At 33.1% G+C, this 18,312-nt stretch overlaps 2 protein-coding genes across 25 annotated transcripts; one reads left to right on the top strand and one right to left on the bottom strand.

The window, feature by feature from the left end:
- Positions 1-972: 972 nt before the first annotated feature.
- Positions 973-14,251, bottom strand: LOC107858568. Of its 24 annotated transcripts, none has more exons than XR_007051990.1 (10): positions 14,037-14,251; positions 9,833-12,358; positions 9,579-9,645; positions 7,041-7,344; positions 5,800-5,871; positions 4,787-4,850; positions 4,577-4,703; positions 4,192-4,470; positions 1,533-1,652; positions 973-1,449 (listed from the first exon to the last, which is right to left on the bottom strand). XR_007051990.1 is itself a non-coding variant. In XM_047406358.1 (10 exons), exons 3-8 carry the CDS (start codon positions 9,890-9,892, stop codon positions 4,309-4,311), a joined length of 666 nt encoding a protein of 221 aa, XP_047262314.1. In that variant the 5' UTR covers positions 9,893-10,040; positions 10,114-12,358; positions 14,037-14,250; the 3' UTR covers positions 973-1,449; positions 1,533-1,652; positions 4,192-4,308. The 24 variants fall into 24 exon arrangements, 3 of the variants coding, with proteins under 3 accessions (XP_047262314.1, XP_047262315.1, XP_047262316.1); XM_047406358.1 differs by lacking the exon at positions 7,041-7,344 and having other exon boundaries at positions 4,780-4,850; positions 9,726-10,040; positions 10,114-12,358; positions 14,037-14,250; XM_047406359.1 differs by lacking the exon at positions 7,041-7,344 and having other exon boundaries at positions 4,780-4,850; positions 9,726-11,168; positions 11,394-12,358; positions 14,037-14,250.
- Positions 6,309-6,517, top strand: LOC107858569 (the record flags this gene model as incomplete). The annotated part of the gene is given in 1 exon segment (XM_016703300.2): positions 6,309-6,517. A coding segment is annotated over 1 exon segment (126 nt), but the record flags the coding sequence as incomplete, so codon positions are not given.
- Positions 14,252-18,312: the final 4,061 nt, after the last annotated feature.

Raw genomic sequence — 18,312 nt, 5'->3', positions numbered from 1 at the left:
TTATACTTCCAAAGACTGACAATAACAAGTTGTTTCTGCAGAAATAATTGATAAATATCATGTACAAAGTGGGAAGTCCTATTTTTTATCTTATAAATAATTTTAAGATGTCCTTGACCAGCTGTTCAAAATGGTGTAAAGTTTGATAAAGAAATTCAGAAACTCTGACTTCTTAATACGCTACTAGAAAATATTATATTTCCGACGGCTAATGTAGTCGAAATGTGGTTGAAAAATAAGGTAGTTCTGACTACTTTCAGACTGTTTCATGGTAGTCGAAATATAGCTTGTCGGAAAAATATTTTCGACTGATGTAGTCAAAATATTTTCAACTACTGTAATCGAAAACACAGTCAGATATTTAATAAATATTTATTTCATAATTACAAATATTCCAACTACTGTAGTCGAAAATTTAATAAATAATTATTTAATAATTATAAATTTTCCAACTATGGTAGTCAAAATTAAAATAAATAATTATTTAATAATTATAATTTTTTCAACGAATGTAGTCGAAAATTTAATAAATAATTATTTAATAATTATAATTATTCCGACTACCATAATCGAAAAATTAATAAATAATTATTTAATAATTATATTTATTCCGACTACTACATTCGAAAATATAATAAATAATTATTTAATTATTATAATTTTTTCGACTACTATACTTAATATACATTATTTAAAACTAATTGTTCTGACTACTTTAATCAGAATTTTAATAAATAAATATTTTTTTCGATTACTGTAGTTAGAAACTAATGAATAAATTATTTAATAAAATAATCATTCCAACTACTATAGTCAGAACATTAATAAATAATTATTTAATAATTATTCTTCTGACTACTTTAGTCAGAATTTTAATAAAAATATTCACCAACAATTATATGATTAAATCTTGCATTGGCTTACACTGCTCTCAGGTTATAAACAACATAACTAATGTATTTTTCACAATAAGATCAAACACGACAAAAATTTATAAATAAAACCACTTTAAAACATCCAAAACAAATATCAAATCAAATAGTTTAAATATCTAAATGTCACAACAAGAACAATAACAACAATCTAATTATCATCATATTCACTATCTTCCTCATCATGAAATACTTGAGGCATGTGTTTCTTAACCAACTCTTCAAATTTAGCAAATTTAGCATCGTTAGCTGCACATTTCTGCGTCAATTCCACAATTTGCTTATTCATCACTTCCATTTCTTTCCCAGTTTACAAAGTAGAAGAGGAACTGGGAAACAACGAAGGACTACTCGAGGATTGGAGAAACTCTGTCCCGTAGGTTCTACCTTTCTTTGGACCACCTACCACAGTTGTCCACATATTAGTCATTTCTGCAGGTTATGGTTGGACCATGGTATCATCCTCTGAAGTAGGTTGGGTTTGACACCAGTCTTCTATGCTTTTTTGAAATTTTTCCTGAAAGAAAAATTATTTGTCAGCATGTAAACAAGTAAAGTTGAGTAATCATAAAACAATGTATGTAAAAGTTATTATCTTACATATGCATCCTTAGCATGCGTTTCGACCCAATTTCCTCTTGTACCATCCTTTTGTTTCTTCCTATGCGTCTCTTCGTAGACCTCAATAAAAGCGGGCTCTTTTCTCCCATTTTCATATTTCTGCAAAATTTTAGAAAAAAAATAATGCAAGTATGAACTAACTGGTTTCTCAAACAACCAGATGAATTTATTGTTGAGGTAGACACTGCCTATTGTAGCATGTTGAAGACTTAAGTGTTAGAATCGTAGGAAAGAGAATAATATAAATGAGATTGAGCATATATACTAATAACTAACTATATACAATTAGAAACTTATTGTTTCTCTTTTTTTTCCTAATCAATCAATTCTCCATCTCCAATCAAATAACTCGTAAAAAATTAAGCCTCAACCTGTAAGAGGTTACTTGTTTTCTGTTTCATGGATCTTCCTAGAAATTTGAGGAGCAGCAAAGAAACATGTTTCTAATGATACTAAACTTCTTATATGCATTTCTTCAATATGAGAACACCTTGAATGTGATTAAGACACATAACCCAATATCACACTATAGTGATCCAGTAGCACTTAGCACAAAGCCACAAATTATCACTCGAGAACAATTTTGGGGCCACTGTTTGATTACTCTACAAGTAACTTTAATTGAAAAATAACATGGATTACTAGCTAATATGAGATAAAACACAAGCAGACAGATCCTTTATTCAAATGTGGCAATGCAAAACGAGAGAAATCACATGACAATGAACTATTTAAGAGGGAAGAAGCATATTAGCTGCAGAAGGATCTATAAGATCAACTATCAGCCATCAGAAGAGGTAGAAATATTTAAAGCGAAACTTGTTACCAAAAGTTATTGCCAGAAGGAAGGACTATGTCTGTTGATGGTTATAGTATGTATAGGGTGGTGAGGAAGTTTAAACTTCTAAAGACTAAGTTCAAGCAATTACACAAGCAACATTTCAGTAATTTAGTCGAGCAGGCTAATGATGATAGGAATGCACTGCAGACTCTACAAGCACAGCTACAAAATAATCCAATGGATCTTTACAGCATTAAAGAGGAGAATCTGATACGGCCAGTTACTCAGTTGAAGGATGAGCAGGGTCAGGTATAACATGATCATAAACAAATCTGAGATCTTTGTCAACTACTATCAAAGGTTACTAGGAGAGGCTGCTGGGACAAGGAACAGAGCAAGCAGGAGAATATTTGAGCACTGATATATATTAGATGCAGTTCAACAAACATTATTGTTAAAGTCCAGTCTCTAGCAGTGAGATCAAGAAAACTGTGGAGCATGAATATCAATTAGAACCTAAACATTCTTCAGTCTACACCCATTCTACAAACTACTAAACTTAATGTAAACAACACAGCAAATGGCTGATACTATCAGCACTTGAACCCAGAGAGAAATAATCCAAATTCAGAGGTACCGTGAAACACGGCATAATAGAGTAGTGTCATGAAGGTCGCATCAAGTCTTAGAGGATGATATAGGACTGCCAATTTCTCAAGATCCTAAGCTCTTTATCTAATTTGAGCTTTTCAATTTAAAGCTTCTCTTGCTAGTTATTACTTCATCTACAAACCTACTGATAGTATATGCTGGTAACTGATTAACCAGCACATTATGATTAAGAAAAATACGAGTTTAAGATATATCCACCATCAATGTAAATTTTTTTTCTACACCATTGGGCCAGTTTTACCTGGTGTAGCAGATAACCAGGCCTATTTTCAAAAATACAAATGCACGTTTAAGGATGATTACCTATAGATGTCATGCAAAAAGTTCATTATATTGACCGTGTATTTAACTTCATAAAGATTTCTTTACCCTTTACTTTTTGTAATATCCGCGAACTGTCTATTGTTTAGTGTTTGCTGCAGAAAATTAGTACACGTCTGCATTAGATTTTATAGCGTCAAAAACATCTCTTACTTTCCAATATTTTGATTAAGACTACAAATCTAGTAATCTTTGTATATAGTGAGTTATACTTCAAATTGCAACATGCCTTTTGCTTTAAAAACAGGAACATTTTCATTCTTTATGTAAGTTGAAAAGACATCATAGCATACAAACCAATTATCAGATTGTTAGAACCACTTATTAATCTTTCATGTAAAAATGATAAGACAGAGACACCATATATTTTAGACCACAACTATTAGAAAGAATCCACGCGTGTAGAGCCAAAACTTTAAAAAGCAACGCCCTAGGAAACTCTAATGACAAACTTGCTAATTCATCATACCTAAGTCCTCAGTTCTATACACCACTTTGACCATATGATTCAACGTCAAACAAAACAGTTATGATGGCTCCACCATGAAATATGGGACATGCTTAATGTTGAATACAATGACACTGTAGATATACACATAACCTAGAATAGATGATACAGTATACAACACTTGAGGCTCAACAATCAATTACAAATTGTGCAGGATGCTAAACATGCCTTATTCTTTCTTTTTGATCAGTAAGCGTGCCTTTAATGTTTGAGACAGCCATTTAAACTTGCAAGATCAATCCAGACACCAATCAACCATATACAGTGCAATAAAAGCATATATATTTGGCAAGAGATTAGTACTGATTAGAACATTGAACTGAACCGAACAAATCAGAAATTTAAGCTAGTATTACCAATCTTCGTCGATTGGTAGTGAAACTCATCGAACCTCCAGTGTGCAACGAGTCACCCATTTGAGATGCTCTATTTGCCTTTGCCCGTTCCCTCCTCGCCCTATATTCAAGAGTATCTCATTTTTTCAATAACTTGACCCATACATCAGCATTCAGCCAACCAGGTTTTTCCAAGTTCTTCCGGGCCTCATACAAGTATTCTTTGATCCGTAGAGCTGCTTTCAACTTGAAAATGGGTTGTATTTCATTTTCATAACAAGAATTCCATGCACACTTTGTCTGTAAAATAGTTTAATATAAAGTCATCAAATGAGTTGATGGATAAAAAGGTAAATTCATCATTGATAGCATACTGAAATAGTAAATTCTTTGATTTTGATTATACCACAAACTGGTTCAACATAAGAATTCTAATGTCGAGTTGAATCTCGTTCCAACTACCCCACCGCTCCGTATAAAATAGTTTAATTGCTTCTATAACTATATGTCTGGCGCTATATGCGGGAATAAACCTGCAATAAAATTATATTAAATTATTTTAGCTTTCGAAAATTTTAAAAATTACGAAAAAACATAAGGGTTACTTACTCATTACCATCAGGGGCAATAATTAGCCTCCCATTGCCGTCATATTCTACTACCTCTTTAAATTTCAAAATCTGGGAAGCAGCCACTGTAGCATTAGGCGTTGTACCACTATCAATGGATGGCGATGCTGATGTGCTAGGACCTCCAATTCTCAATCCAGAAAGGCTAGGTGTGGATGATGTCGAAGGTACAGATGAACAGCTACTATGCATACTATTATGGGGAGAAGAGGGCTATAACTGGTGGGGCGGTGGGGCATGAAAAATGCATTTGGTAATGAAATAGTTTCCCTTGGAGGAGGAAGAATATTTGTAGTAGCTGGCTGAAGAGTTGTGGTAACAGGTGGTGTTGTATATTAACCTACGGGAAGATTATCAGGTCCTTTCTTACCTTTCTTACGCCGTCCATTACCATGACCTTTTGATGCCATTAATTTTCTTTATTAACCACTTGGGAAAAAAAGAACAACCAAATTGAACAAAACAGACAACACTCAGCTTGGTAGATGTTTTCTGTATATAACTGAACACTCTAAATAGTCTTGGTGACATGCTGACATATGATTAAGAAACACCTTTTTTTCATATATCTATTAGACAAAACTTACCACTCGAGCTGTAGTATCTACTGTAGTTCAGATTCCTAGAAAAGAGTATTCACATACAAGTTCCAATCTACTGTAGTGTTGTTATAACATGGACAATTCATAAGAACTATTAGCAAGGAGTTTCCTCTCTATCCACTTTTGAATCAAAGTTCAGCAGAAAAAAGTATATATCCGTAAAGCATCCAAGGAATATTTCAAATATAGAAACAACAACAACAACAAACCCAGTATATTCCCACATAGTGGGGTCTGGGGGGTAAGATGTACGCAGTCCATACCACTACCTCCGGAGAACACTAAGGGAAATATTCACACTTACAGTAGCTTCACCATATAATATCTTAAAGATAAATAGAGGGTGAAATCAAATTTATTCAAATGAAAAGGACAATATCAGTAAGTAAGATTCATACCTCCTCTATGATTCTAAATACTTCTACAACTGAAGCTGTTTGGTTTTGCTGATGTGATAGGGGTACCCAATTCTGTGATTAAGACGAGACAATTTTAAAGTTCAAACATCCCAAAATGGCTAGGAAGAAACAAATTGTTCAAAACAACAAAATTGTAACTTTTATATTCAACCAGAAAATCAATATCAAATATATACACATGAGCATCCTGCACCTTCACTAAATAGCTCAATTTGAATCAAATATATACACATGGTGAACTAATGTGGAGGAAAATTTGCCATCCTTTATATAATTAGAGTCACCATTAATATCATTTCTCATCTAAAGTGTTTTCTGCTTTTTGGAAGGCCCTATCCTTGTGTGGATTCAAAGACTTTGAAAGGAACATTTGTGCCTTCATGTAAAAATTGTGGTTATTTTCTTCATAGTAAGAACAGTAATATAGTGATGATCACATTGATATTGTACTGAATTCTAAATTCTAATGTTGTTTTCTATGTAATCAGGTAATGGCTGCTAGAAGCCCCAATGTGAGACTTCAGAAAGCACTAAGCAGACATGCTTCAAGGTATAATATATCAAATGCTAATAAAGTTAATGTTTCTCTCATTGTTTCCCTACTTCACAGTTGACATCAATTTACTTTTATATTTCAGCAAGAACATAAAGTGCCAACAGCTTTCACAAGAAGATGTCAATCTACTTGGAAAAAAAAGATGAAGATGATCTCTATCTACACCTGATCTCACTATAAATAGTTTTCATGAGAAAGTTGGGAAGTTCTTATGAGATTTGACTAAACATAACAAAAGGGAGCATCTTGAGAATGAAGAGTGTCTGCTTTTACAAAGTTGTGCAATTGGAACACACAGTTAAGTGGAGAAAACAATTGTTGGCAAACCTAACAAAAGCAGCATGTTGAGAATGGAAGTGCAACTGACTTTACAAAGTTTTACTTTGAAACACACTGCCAGTCTACCAGGCTGTACACAATAAAGTAGACTCATTTTAAAGCCCTCTTTTAGCTTTAAAGTTCAACCATAAGCGTGTAAGATTTTTTGTTTAATCAGAGTACTGTTATGAAACTTACCTACTGAAAGATTTTTTGTTTAATCAGAGTACTATTGTGAAACTGACCTACTGAACGATACCAGGTGATCAACTTAGTGATAAGTATTTAGCCATACATATTCAGACGACTTCATATAATGTCATATGAGTAGACTCAACTCCATTACCTTTAGTAATAATCATTTGCTCTTTCAATGGGGACTTTATCTCGCAAACTTTGGCATAGCCTTGAAAAGTGTCACTATACTGGTGTATATAGTTTACTTCGTAGAGAACATGACATGGAATCACTCTTGATTGTCTCCATATAGCTCCCCCTTTTTATTTTCCAATTCCTTCTTTTCGTTCTACTTAGGTGGAGCAATCCAAACTCCCGACAGAATATAAAGGTAACTCCCTAAACATTTGACATTCCAAATACATATACTTTAGCTTCGAGCATCTGTTTTTTCAAATCGCGGTGCCTATAATCTATCCAATCATTTGAACAAAATCAAATACATGCAAGCAATTGCCATAACACCGTATAAGGAAAGTATTATTTCAGAATGCTTTGTAATAATAAGGAAAGTATTACAAAGCATTCTTAAAAAAGCACAGTGAGTCAGTAACAACAACAAAATAGTGTGATAACAAAAAAAATAAACAACAGAAGGTAGCAGATATTAAAAGGCAATAACTATGATAAGCAAGAAACTTCATTGAAAGCAGTTGGTCCAAGCAATTGGCTAACACAGTATAACTGCATCCAGTTGAGTAATTTGATCCACAAACACATAGCATGCATAATGACACTCAACAAATATATGATCCCTTGTTTCATCTTCCAGCTGGCACAACACACATTTAGTAACCAATCAACCGTTAGCAGTCTGTCATGACACTGCAACCACATTGTGAATTATGTTTTAGGTCTTGCATTGGTTTTGCCAGTCTACCAGGCTGTACACAATGCCGGAGTATTACACATTGAACCTACTAGTTCTTTTCCTAGCACTAATACAATAACTAATAGCAATAACAGATGCTGCTTTCATCAAACCTTAGCTACCTTAGTAAGGGAAACCTAAGTTCATGATAAGTAAAAATACTAAAGATACTAACCAAGTATTAAGTGTTGATTCTTGAGCCCTTATAAGTAAAAAGAGGGGGAATCCTCTGTACTAAAAAATCCACTATAAAAATGAGTGAAGTTATTCAGAAAAGAACAGTGAACTAGCAAAAGAACAGTAGGAAAGAGATAGTAAATGCATTGTACTCTATAACTGCCTTGATTATACAGATGTCTTAGTCCCAATCACATGCATATTATTATATCAAATAGTTAATCTCCATACATGATGCTACCCAACTAGTCTCGAACATTCAAAAACTATGCTCTAATTTTGCCAAATAATATCTTGTTTGGACCTCGATATGCAACAATAACAAACCCATTGTAATCCCACAAGTGGAGTTTGGGGCGGGTAGATTGTACGTTTAACCCTACCTAGAGAAGGCAGAGAGGCGGTTTCCTATAGACACTTGGGTCAAAGAGGATGAAAAAGATGCAGTAGCAGCAGGCAGAAATAACAAAATAATAACTGAGGCTAAAGAATCAACATGCAATAATAGAAATATAAAAGTTCCACCAAAAGCCAAGTATCTTACTACTCCTAGGAACAAAAAATGTATCCCAAATCCAAATTCCTTTTGTAGTGTGAAAAATCCAAAACCTGCAGCATTTGCTGTTCCAATGAATAGAACCATAGCGAAGGCTTTGGTCTTCCACTCCCCAAAGAAAGCCATCAGTTTGAAGAAATCAGTGGAAACTCAATCCTCATCGCTTGTTTCATAGCCATTCATCAATTCTTCCTCATCACTTGTTTCATATACATCAAGTAACTCTTCCTCGCTTGTTTCATTTTCATCAAGTGATTCTTCCTCGCTTATTTCATTTTCATCGATTGGATCTTCCTCGTCGTTTGCCCCGGATGTTCCTTCTCCATAATCATTAACATCCAATCTATGATCAGAAGGATCAAATTCTTCATATAGGCCTTCACTATGCTGCAACTCACCTGCTAATTCATCATCCACTCTTTCTTTAACACTAGAAATGTCATTCTGATACGCTACATCCAATGCATCCTCTACTTCAACTTTATGCACTGGCTTTGTTTTTATAACTACCCGCCATGCAGATTTATTCTTACACAAAGGATAAGGAGCGTAATTCACTTGTTTCACATTTTGTGCAATGACAAATGGATCATAGAGTCCATACTCCCTTGATCGCTTAATTTCAACTATTTTGTACTGAGGGTGCACCTTTGTACCTAACCTAGGCGTAGGATCGTACCACTTACACCGAAAGAGTACCAACTTTTTCTTTGGCGAACTAACGTGATAATCAAGTTCTAAAATCTCTTGAAGCACACCATAATAATCAACACCACCATCACCTTTCACCCACACCCCACTATTAGTCGTTTTCTTGCCCTTAGAGAAATCTTCTATATGAAATCTGTACACATTGACAAAGTACCTAGAAAACTTCCTAACTTTAGCATAAGGTCCCCAAGCTATATCACATAAAAATTGGCCATTTGGGTCAAATTTATCTGGATTATGAACCTATAAAAAGTTCAAGAAAGGTTAGAATTTAAATATACATAAAACTGAACAAAAGTTTAAATCGTGTTAAATATTAAAGTTAAACTTACATATTCTCTAAACCACGCTGAAAACATAGGATAAACAGCAGCATCCCCGTGTAAAGCCACGAAGTAGCTGTTCGACAAAGTTATGACCTTCATTAGTTAAAGCTTAGATAGTACTTAAATGATTGTCGTTAATATAAATATACTCACTTATAAAAAGGCAGGACCTCAGGACAATTTAATAATAAATGCGTTGTAGCTGACTTAAGCTCCACCTCATTCAAATTAAAGGGGACCAACTTTCGGACTTTCTTTACCTGGTTGATTGAATATTGAAAATGGTGGTGCTGAAGGATCTGTATTGTATCCATCATCATGCCTATTAGGTCGGTTTCTCATACATGTTACATCATGTTCAAAATAACATGAACAAAAATAAGAGGTCTCTTTAGCCAAATAAGCCTACATATTGATCCCTCAATTCGAGATCTATTTTTTATGGTCCGCTTACATTTGCCAATGGTCCTGCATAGAATGATCTTTTAGATGAAATAATGTTCAATTAAAATACATGAAGGTAAATTTTAAAAGTCAATACCTCTGAAAGGGATAAATCCATCTACAGTGAACAAGCCCTCTAAGTCGTGCCTCTCGCACAAGGTGAATTGGAAGATGCTCCATAACATAAAAAAAAAATAGGAGGAAATTTTTTTGCCAACTTGTTTAAGGTTAAGCGAATGTTGATATCCATCAAAGATAGGTTCTCCACCCTTAATGTGTTAGAACATAAATCTTTGAAAAATAAGTTTATCTCTGTTATGGGCTTCCAGATTCTATCGGGCAATGAACAAAATGCAATAGGTATCAATGACTCCATGAAAATGTGACAGTCATGGCTCTTCATAGAGGTCAACTTTCCTTCCTTCATGTCAACACACCTAGACAAATTTGACGCATATCCATCTGGCATTCTCAAATTGTTAACCCAATCACAAATCACTCTTCTATCCTCCAAAGTGAATGTGTAACTAGCCCTGGGCTTCTGAATCTTATTGTTTAAGTATGTCAGGCACAACTCACTGCGCCGACAATACTCCTTTAAGTCCATTCTGGCCTTCAAGTTATCTTTTGTTTTATTATTTACATCCATCACAGTATTAAACAAGTTGTCAAAGAAGTTTTTCTCAATATGCATGGCATCTAGATTATGAGACAGAAGATTATCCTTTTAGTAATCTAACTCTCAAAATATTCTTCGTTTAGTCCAGTTATGTGTAACACCATAACCAGGTATCCTGGATGATGGAGACTCTGTTACCTTAGGTAGATTCCTGACTCTATCCCAAATTTCTTCTTGCAACAAAATTGATGGTGGCTCCTCAAAATAAGTCTTATTCTTCATAAAATCACTGGTATTTCTCCTAAACTCATGTTGCATTGGCAAGAATCGAAGGTGACAGTCAAACCATGATTTTTTACCCCCATGTTTCAAAGTGAATACTTTAATGTCTTCCATACAACAAGAGCAAGCTAACTTACCTGCAGTCGACCACCCAGACATCATTCCATAAGCAGGAAAGTCATTTATAGTCCATATCAAAGTAGCACGCAATCTAAAGTTTTGTTTCATTGATACATCATATGCTTTCACACCTTCATGCCATAATAAGTTCAACTCATTAATAAATAGCTGCAAATATACATCAATCAAAACTTTTGGATTGCGAGGACCTGGAATAATGCAAGTTAGAAATATATACGGACTCGTCATACAAAATTCAGGCGGGAGATTATAAAGAGTCACAAACACTGGCCCAACATGAATATGGTGTAGCTAAAACAAAAAATGGAGTTAATCCATTAGTAGATAAACCCAACCTAATGTTTCTTGGATCACTAGCAAAATCCGAATACACACTATCAAAATGCTTCCATGCTTCTCTATCTGACGGATGACATAAAACACCAGGTAGTCTTTTATTTTCATAGTGCCATCTCATATGAGGGTCAGAACTCATTGATGCATACAACCTCTTTAACCATGGTATAAAGGGTAAGTATTGCATTGACTTCACAGGAACCTTCTTCCCTTTGGCATGCGTGACTTCCTTATAACGAGGCTGATTACAAAATTTGCAATGTTCTAAATTTGCATCTTCCTTATAGAATAACATGCAACCTTTCTCGCAACAATGAATTCTCTCTGATGAAAGTCCTAACTTAGAAACCAACTTCTTTGTTGTGTAAAAATCTTTGGGTAAGTCAAGTTTATTTGGGTTAAGTTCATTCATAAGTCCAATGATAGAATTCATGCCCTCTTGAGAAATTGAATAATCTGACTTAATACTCAGTAACCGAACGGCAACAAATAACTTAGAATGCATTGATCCTTTATACAATGGATGACTAGCTTCCTTTAACTATTCATAAAAGTGATTAGCCTCATCATTTGGTTCATTTTGAGCCCCTGAGTGTGTCCCAAAAGCATCCCTGACCATCTCACTATATCGTGAACTTTCAACATTATTCTCTCTTATTGGACTTTCAATATAATTCTGAAAAGCAAAATTATTAGCAGTACTACTCTCTCCATGAGCTGTCCACACAGTATAATTCAACATAAAACCCTTCCTATAAAGATGTAATGTAACAACATCTGAACTCAATAACTTTCAACACTTGCAATTCCAACAAGAACACCTAATTGTCCCTTCAGTAAGAAAATCATTAAGTGTCATTGCTTTAGCAATAAATCCAGCTACCCCAGCTTTATATTTCTCCCTCAACCCCGCACGGTTAGGATATTGTCTATTATACATCCATGTACGATCTTCATTTTCCATCTACACAAGAAAAACAACAATAATAATAATAGAGAAGAGAAACAAAAACAAGAGAAAAAAATAATAACGAGGTTGTTTAGAGATGCTACTACGCGGTGGACACAAGCAAAAAACTAAGAGATTCAATACAACATAGTAAAGTAGCCAGCAATAATAGAATATTTTAATTAAAAGAAATTTTTTTATATCAGTGAAAGGAATCCAATCCATGTGATAGCTTCACAAACAAGATAAAAGAAAGGAAAAAAAAGAGACAAGCAGATGGGGTAAAGAATTTAAAAGAAGAAAATAAAAAGAAAGTGCATGTTGATAAAAGAACAATCTCACCTGCATTTGGTTGAATCAATACTCAATCGATGGCAAAAAATAATTACTCCCAATGGACACCCACTTTGGTTATCAACAAATTATGCACATACATATACTACCAAGAAGAAGCATCCCACAAAATCATAAAGGACGAATAAGTCTCAAAATGGGAAATTACTGATTTCCCCCATTTGAGCCAACCTCAGCCCAACTGGACCACAAATCACATCAAACGGAGAATAGAGTACCCATCTCAACAATAACACCAACATCAAGACTAATACCAGATGATAAACCAGCCAAACAAGAATAGGTACATATACCTATTTAACTTGACCAATACTTTGATCTAATAAACTCTACTTTATTAAGCCATACAACTACTCCATATTAGTCCAAATGGCTTATACATCATCTAACTCTAGCTTGGAAGATATTTTCTGTATATATAACTGAACACTCTAAATAGTCTTGGTGACATGCTGACATATGATTAAGAAACACCTTTTTTTCATATATCTATTAGACAAAACTCACCACTCGAGCTGTAGTATCTAATGTAGTTCAGATTCCAGAAAAGAGTATTCAGCTACAAGTTCTAATCAATACTATGTACATCTTGCACCAACCATCTCGAAGGCCTAATTTTGGGAATCGAAATGATCCCCATAACCACGAAAGGTAGGATCAATAATATACCAAGAGATACAGCCATCCATCCGACACTCGTTAAACCTCTATAGTTCATGTAAGTAAGAACCAAAGTAAGTGCTAAAACAGCTACAATCACAACAGAACCATGGAATGCCAAATATTTCTTCCTACGACTTTCTCAACAACCAAACTACCCTTGCTGATAGAAGAAAAATCCAACCAACCAACGTGGACGTTTAAGACAACAAATAAGAATCGCAAGAAAGGAGATACTACCTAAATAGCGCTAGTCTAGGCATCTATCATGTAAGAATCAATAATAATCAAAGTAATAATAGTAACAATGGTAACATCAGTATAAAGTACAGGAGTCGCACAATAAAAAAACACCACCAGTAGCTCAGGTTCTTTTAAACATAAGATACTGCACTAACTGTTAAAAAGAAGTCATAATTTCTAGATCTATCTCAGTTAGCTTGCAGTAGAAATTAGCAAACATAAGAAATGCAGAATAATTCAACCATTTACTCAAACAAGTTTGCAATGGTAGAAACAGATTTAGAGAAAGAATAGCACTGAAAACACTGAAGAGGTTTTACTATGACCACGACCATAAACTCTTGAACCACAAATGACACAACAATGAAGACTAGGGTCTGCTTATCAATCAAAGTTACTAAAAATACACCACGTAGAAAATGGAACAAATTTTTACCTCGAATCAGTGAAGATGGGAATTTCAATACCATCACCTAAGAATACTGATTTGATTTGTCAATATAGATATAGTGCGCGATTCACACAACATGGAAATTGGTGGAATTGACCTTCAATACCGTGTTCACCGTCGTCGTTACCACTCCACCAACACCAATATACATCACTACTTCAATCAGGTAGAAATTTAAAATATTTAATTACTTAAATTTTTCGACTACAAAGGTTGATGATATATATAATATATTTAATTATTTATTTTTATCAACTACATCGATCAGTTAAATAATATATATTTATTTAATTATTTATATTTTCGATTACAGTAATCGAAAATACATATTTAATAATTTATTTAAATGATTATTTAATTTTTATATAAGGGTCTGATTATATATTTAGTAATGTATTTATTTAATTATTTATATTTCCCATTACAGTAGTCAGAAATAGATATTTAATAATTTATTTAAATAATTATTTAATTTCCGTGTAAGGGTCTGATTATATATTTAGTAATAATATTTATTTATTTATTTATTTATATTTCTAACTACAGTAGTCGAAAATACATATTTAATAATTTATTTAAATAATTATTTAATTTTTGTATAAGGATCTAATTATATATTTAATAATATATTTATTTAATTATTTATATTTTCGACTACAGTGGTCGAAAATAAATATTTTATAATTTATTTAAATAATTATTTAATTTTTATATAAGAGTGTGATTATATATTTATTAATATATTTATTTAATTATTTATAATTCCGACTATAGTGGTAGGAATAAATATTTAATAATTTATTCAAATAATTATTTAATTTCCATATAAGGGTCTAATTATATATTTAGTAATATATTTATTTAATTATTTTTATTTCCGACTACGGTGATCGAAATATACATTTTTCGCAATTTCCCGCCAAACATTCCGACTATTGTAGTCACAAATAGTATCGGAATAATATTTTGTAAAAAATAAAAATAAAAAAGTAAATTTTCCGACCGAAATAGTCAGAAACTTGTGACTACTTTTTTTCAGTCGGAAAATAGCGAACTTCTGGTAGTGATACTCTGTCAGACTCTTGGGAAACTCTTCAAGTTTCTTTGACTAGTTTTGCTCTTTAGTGATGTTATGACTATGGAATATGCTAAGAGTGGTTTCTTAAATGAAGAAATGAGAAGAAGATCTCAGGCCTCATCTTCTTTAGCTTCACACTTCGATGTTTCTGTTACTAAAGATAGGGGAAGAAACAAGTTCAGAGGTCAGAATGACAGAGGTATAAGTAGAAGCACGTCAAAGTCCAAATTCAAGAATGTTACATGTGACTATGGCCACAAGAATGGGCATATCATGAAATATTATTACTAGCACAGGAAAAGTATTAGACGACAAAAGAAAGAAGGCGATAATAAAAATTATGTTGTTATTAGGTTACCATCAAATCATTAAAGTAATTTTAAAAATAATTAGCACCAAATTAAATACTCCATTAACATAACTTACAAATTAAACTAATAACCTGATATCTACCAATCAACATATTTTTTGATTCAGTTTAGCAAAAATTTGCACATCCATAATGTGTAGCGGTTGGTGGCAGCGTGAGGGCAGAAAAACAGTACATTTTTGAATTTCAGTTATTAATTTATAGGACACAAAATATAAGTTAGTGATTTTGTTGATATAAAAATGAGATAAGCAATTTTATAACACAATTTCATTAAATTTAGTGATGTAGTAAACACAAAGTAATTCTTTCTGTAAAGTCGAAAATATAAATTTCCCATGTACTTTGGCTTTTGTCACGAGTCACAAGAAAAGAATGATTTTATCTTATGTATATTGACTGATAAAAAATTTATGTCTAATTTAAAGTGATAAAAAATATTCGTTTCCCAAAAAACATTAGATTGTTAATGGAAAAATATGAAATATATTTTTAGAGAAACTAATTATACTAAGATCTACATTAACACGTACAGATTCAGAAAAAGAATTCTTTAAATATTGCAAAACAATTGTTAAATCGGGACAAATATTTTATAAAATAAATATAGTAACTGAAAATACAGTCAGAAGAGCTATTCAAAATGCTTATCCGAACACATTTCATTATTTTCTAATATAACAGGAAAAAAAACTGTAGAAAGTGCTCTTAATTATGAAACAAGACTGTTTTTTCCTAGGGACAAAAATATTTGTTCCCTTCGCCTTTTGCATTGAAAAGACGGATCGAAAAAATGATCAATCTCAAACCCATTTAAATATATTGAATAATAATGAGACTCAGACTCACCAACATGGGTAGTGATGCAGTGAATGAAACTGTTCCACCCTTAATCAGAGGTTGAGAGTTCGACCTCGGTATGGAGAAAACTCTGTTGAAAGCGCTACCACCTTAATGGGCCCGCGTGATCTGGATTAGTCGGTTCGACCCTGGGTATGGAGAAAAAGCATTATCACCTTAATGAGCCCCGCGCGATTCGAATTAATCAGGACTTCAATGCAGGTATCGGATACCGGATGAAAAAAAAAAATGAAACTCAAAAGAATTGATGCATAAAGCTAGGAATTGTCGATACCTATTTAAATCTATTGCAGTATATTTGTTAAAATTATTTTTCAATTGCTAATTTCATTTGCTATTTAGATGACCCAAGAGTATAAATCTTTGATTAAGATTTAACAGAGAAAATCATATTTACCATGACATCCTTGAGATTCAAAATAAAAGAATAATGAAGGTAAGAACAGCTAAGTCAAAGTTTAGTTTTGTGGTCAAGAGAAAGGGCAATTTGGTTCATTAAAGCCACCGCTATGTGCGGTGTTCGGGGAAGGGCCCCACCACAAGGATGTATCGTATGCAGTAATACCTTGCATTTCTGCCAGAGGCTGTTTTCAAGGTTTGAACCCGTGACCTCCTGGTCACATAGCAGCAATTTTATCAGTTACTCCAAGCCTCCTGAATACCATTTAAATTATAAAGTTCATAAATTTGAAAATCAAAGAACACGTTAGTGCTTGATATATATATTGGATTAAATTTTAAAACTTTATCTTTCAATTTTTATTTGGTCATATAGTTTGATTAGATTTTAGAAATATATCTTCAAAATATTTTTAAAAAGAAATTTTCACCTTTATCACAAAATATTAGTTCTTTCAGGTAAATTTTAATAGGCCCAATGTTAACATATGAATCTCTGCATGGTTACATTTCATTTAAGATTACATTTCACGTAAACAAATCTCTATTGTGATCCCATTCATCTCTGCGAATAAATAGATAAGTAGATTGGATTGTTCACTTTTTTTTTTTATATAAATCTCGTATTGTAATATTCAGCTAATTCAAATCGAAGCAATTAAATATCGAAGTTGGGCCTATATGACATGACAAAAATTAACGGATCCACCTTTATCATTTGAAAAGGCATATCCAATATATAACTTCATATTTTTAAAAATCACAACTTCAAAATTTAACCTTTAAAATTTTATCTTTCAAGTTGAGAGTTATATAATTTCATATCGGAAAAGGAATAAATATACCTCCGAATTATGATAAATGGTACGTATATATCCTCCGTCATATTTTAGATACACATATACCCCTATCGTTAATAAAATGGTACGTATATGCCCCTCACACTAACGGTAGAAGCATATGTTTACTCAAAGTATAACGAAAGGTATATAGATATACCATTTATCATAGTTCGAAGGTATATTTGTCTCTTTTCCATTTAAATTTTTTTATCTCAAATAATTAATCCAAATCCACTACCCGACCTAATAAACTCATCGAACCCGATTTCAACCAACTCAATCCCACCTCTACTTTTGTTTCAAACCTGATACTCCCTCTGTTTTTCTTTTAAACGTGAACCACAATCAAATTGAGTGATTGATCGCTACTGCTAGTTTGTGTTTACTGGTTGGAAGGAGTGGAGATTAGACCGAAGGTGGTCTGAGTTAGGGTTGCAACGCTGGTCCGTCAGTGGGGTGTTTTCGATTCAACGAAGACGGTGGCTATGTAGTACTGACCGGTGATGGATAGTGTTTTTCAGATGAAATTTCGCTAAAAATTGAAGCGCGAGGGGTTTAATTTATTTTGTGTTGTTTTGGGGTGTTATGGTGATTTTTTTTTTTGAAATTGATAGTAGTGGGTGTTATTGTATTTTGTGTGTGTATCGTTATATATAGGGGTAGAAAAAATGCATATGTTAAATTGACGGCTCTTGAATTTTATTTGAGACT

The sequence above is a fragment of the Capsicum annuum genome, chromosome 2, assembly GCF_002878395.1.
Source record: "Capsicum annuum cultivar UCD-10X-F1 chromosome 2, UCD10Xv1.1, whole genome shotgun sequence".
NCBI classification, from domain to species: domain Eukaryota; kingdom Viridiplantae; phylum Streptophyta; class Magnoliopsida; order Solanales; family Solanaceae; genus Capsicum; species Capsicum annuum.
Note: the sequence above shows the minus strand (reverse complement) of the source record. Positions and strands in the feature narration are given on the sequence as shown.

What these genes read in the sequence shown, in the direction of transcription:
- LOC107858568 (XM_047406358.1), bottom strand. Translation starts at nt 9,892, where the DNA reads ATGATGATGGATACAATACAGATCCTTCAGCACCACCATTTTCAATAT. An exon ending in CAGCGTGGTTTAGAGAATAT is followed by an intron (nt 5,872 to 9,578) that starts GTAAGTTTAACT and finishes TCTTAATCACAG; the next exon opens with AATTGGGTACCCCTATCACA. An exon ending in TTATGTTGAACCAGTTTGTG is followed by an intron (nt 4,471 to 4,576) that starts GTATAATCAAAA and finishes ACTATTTTACAG; the next exon opens with ACAAAGTGTGCATGGAATTC.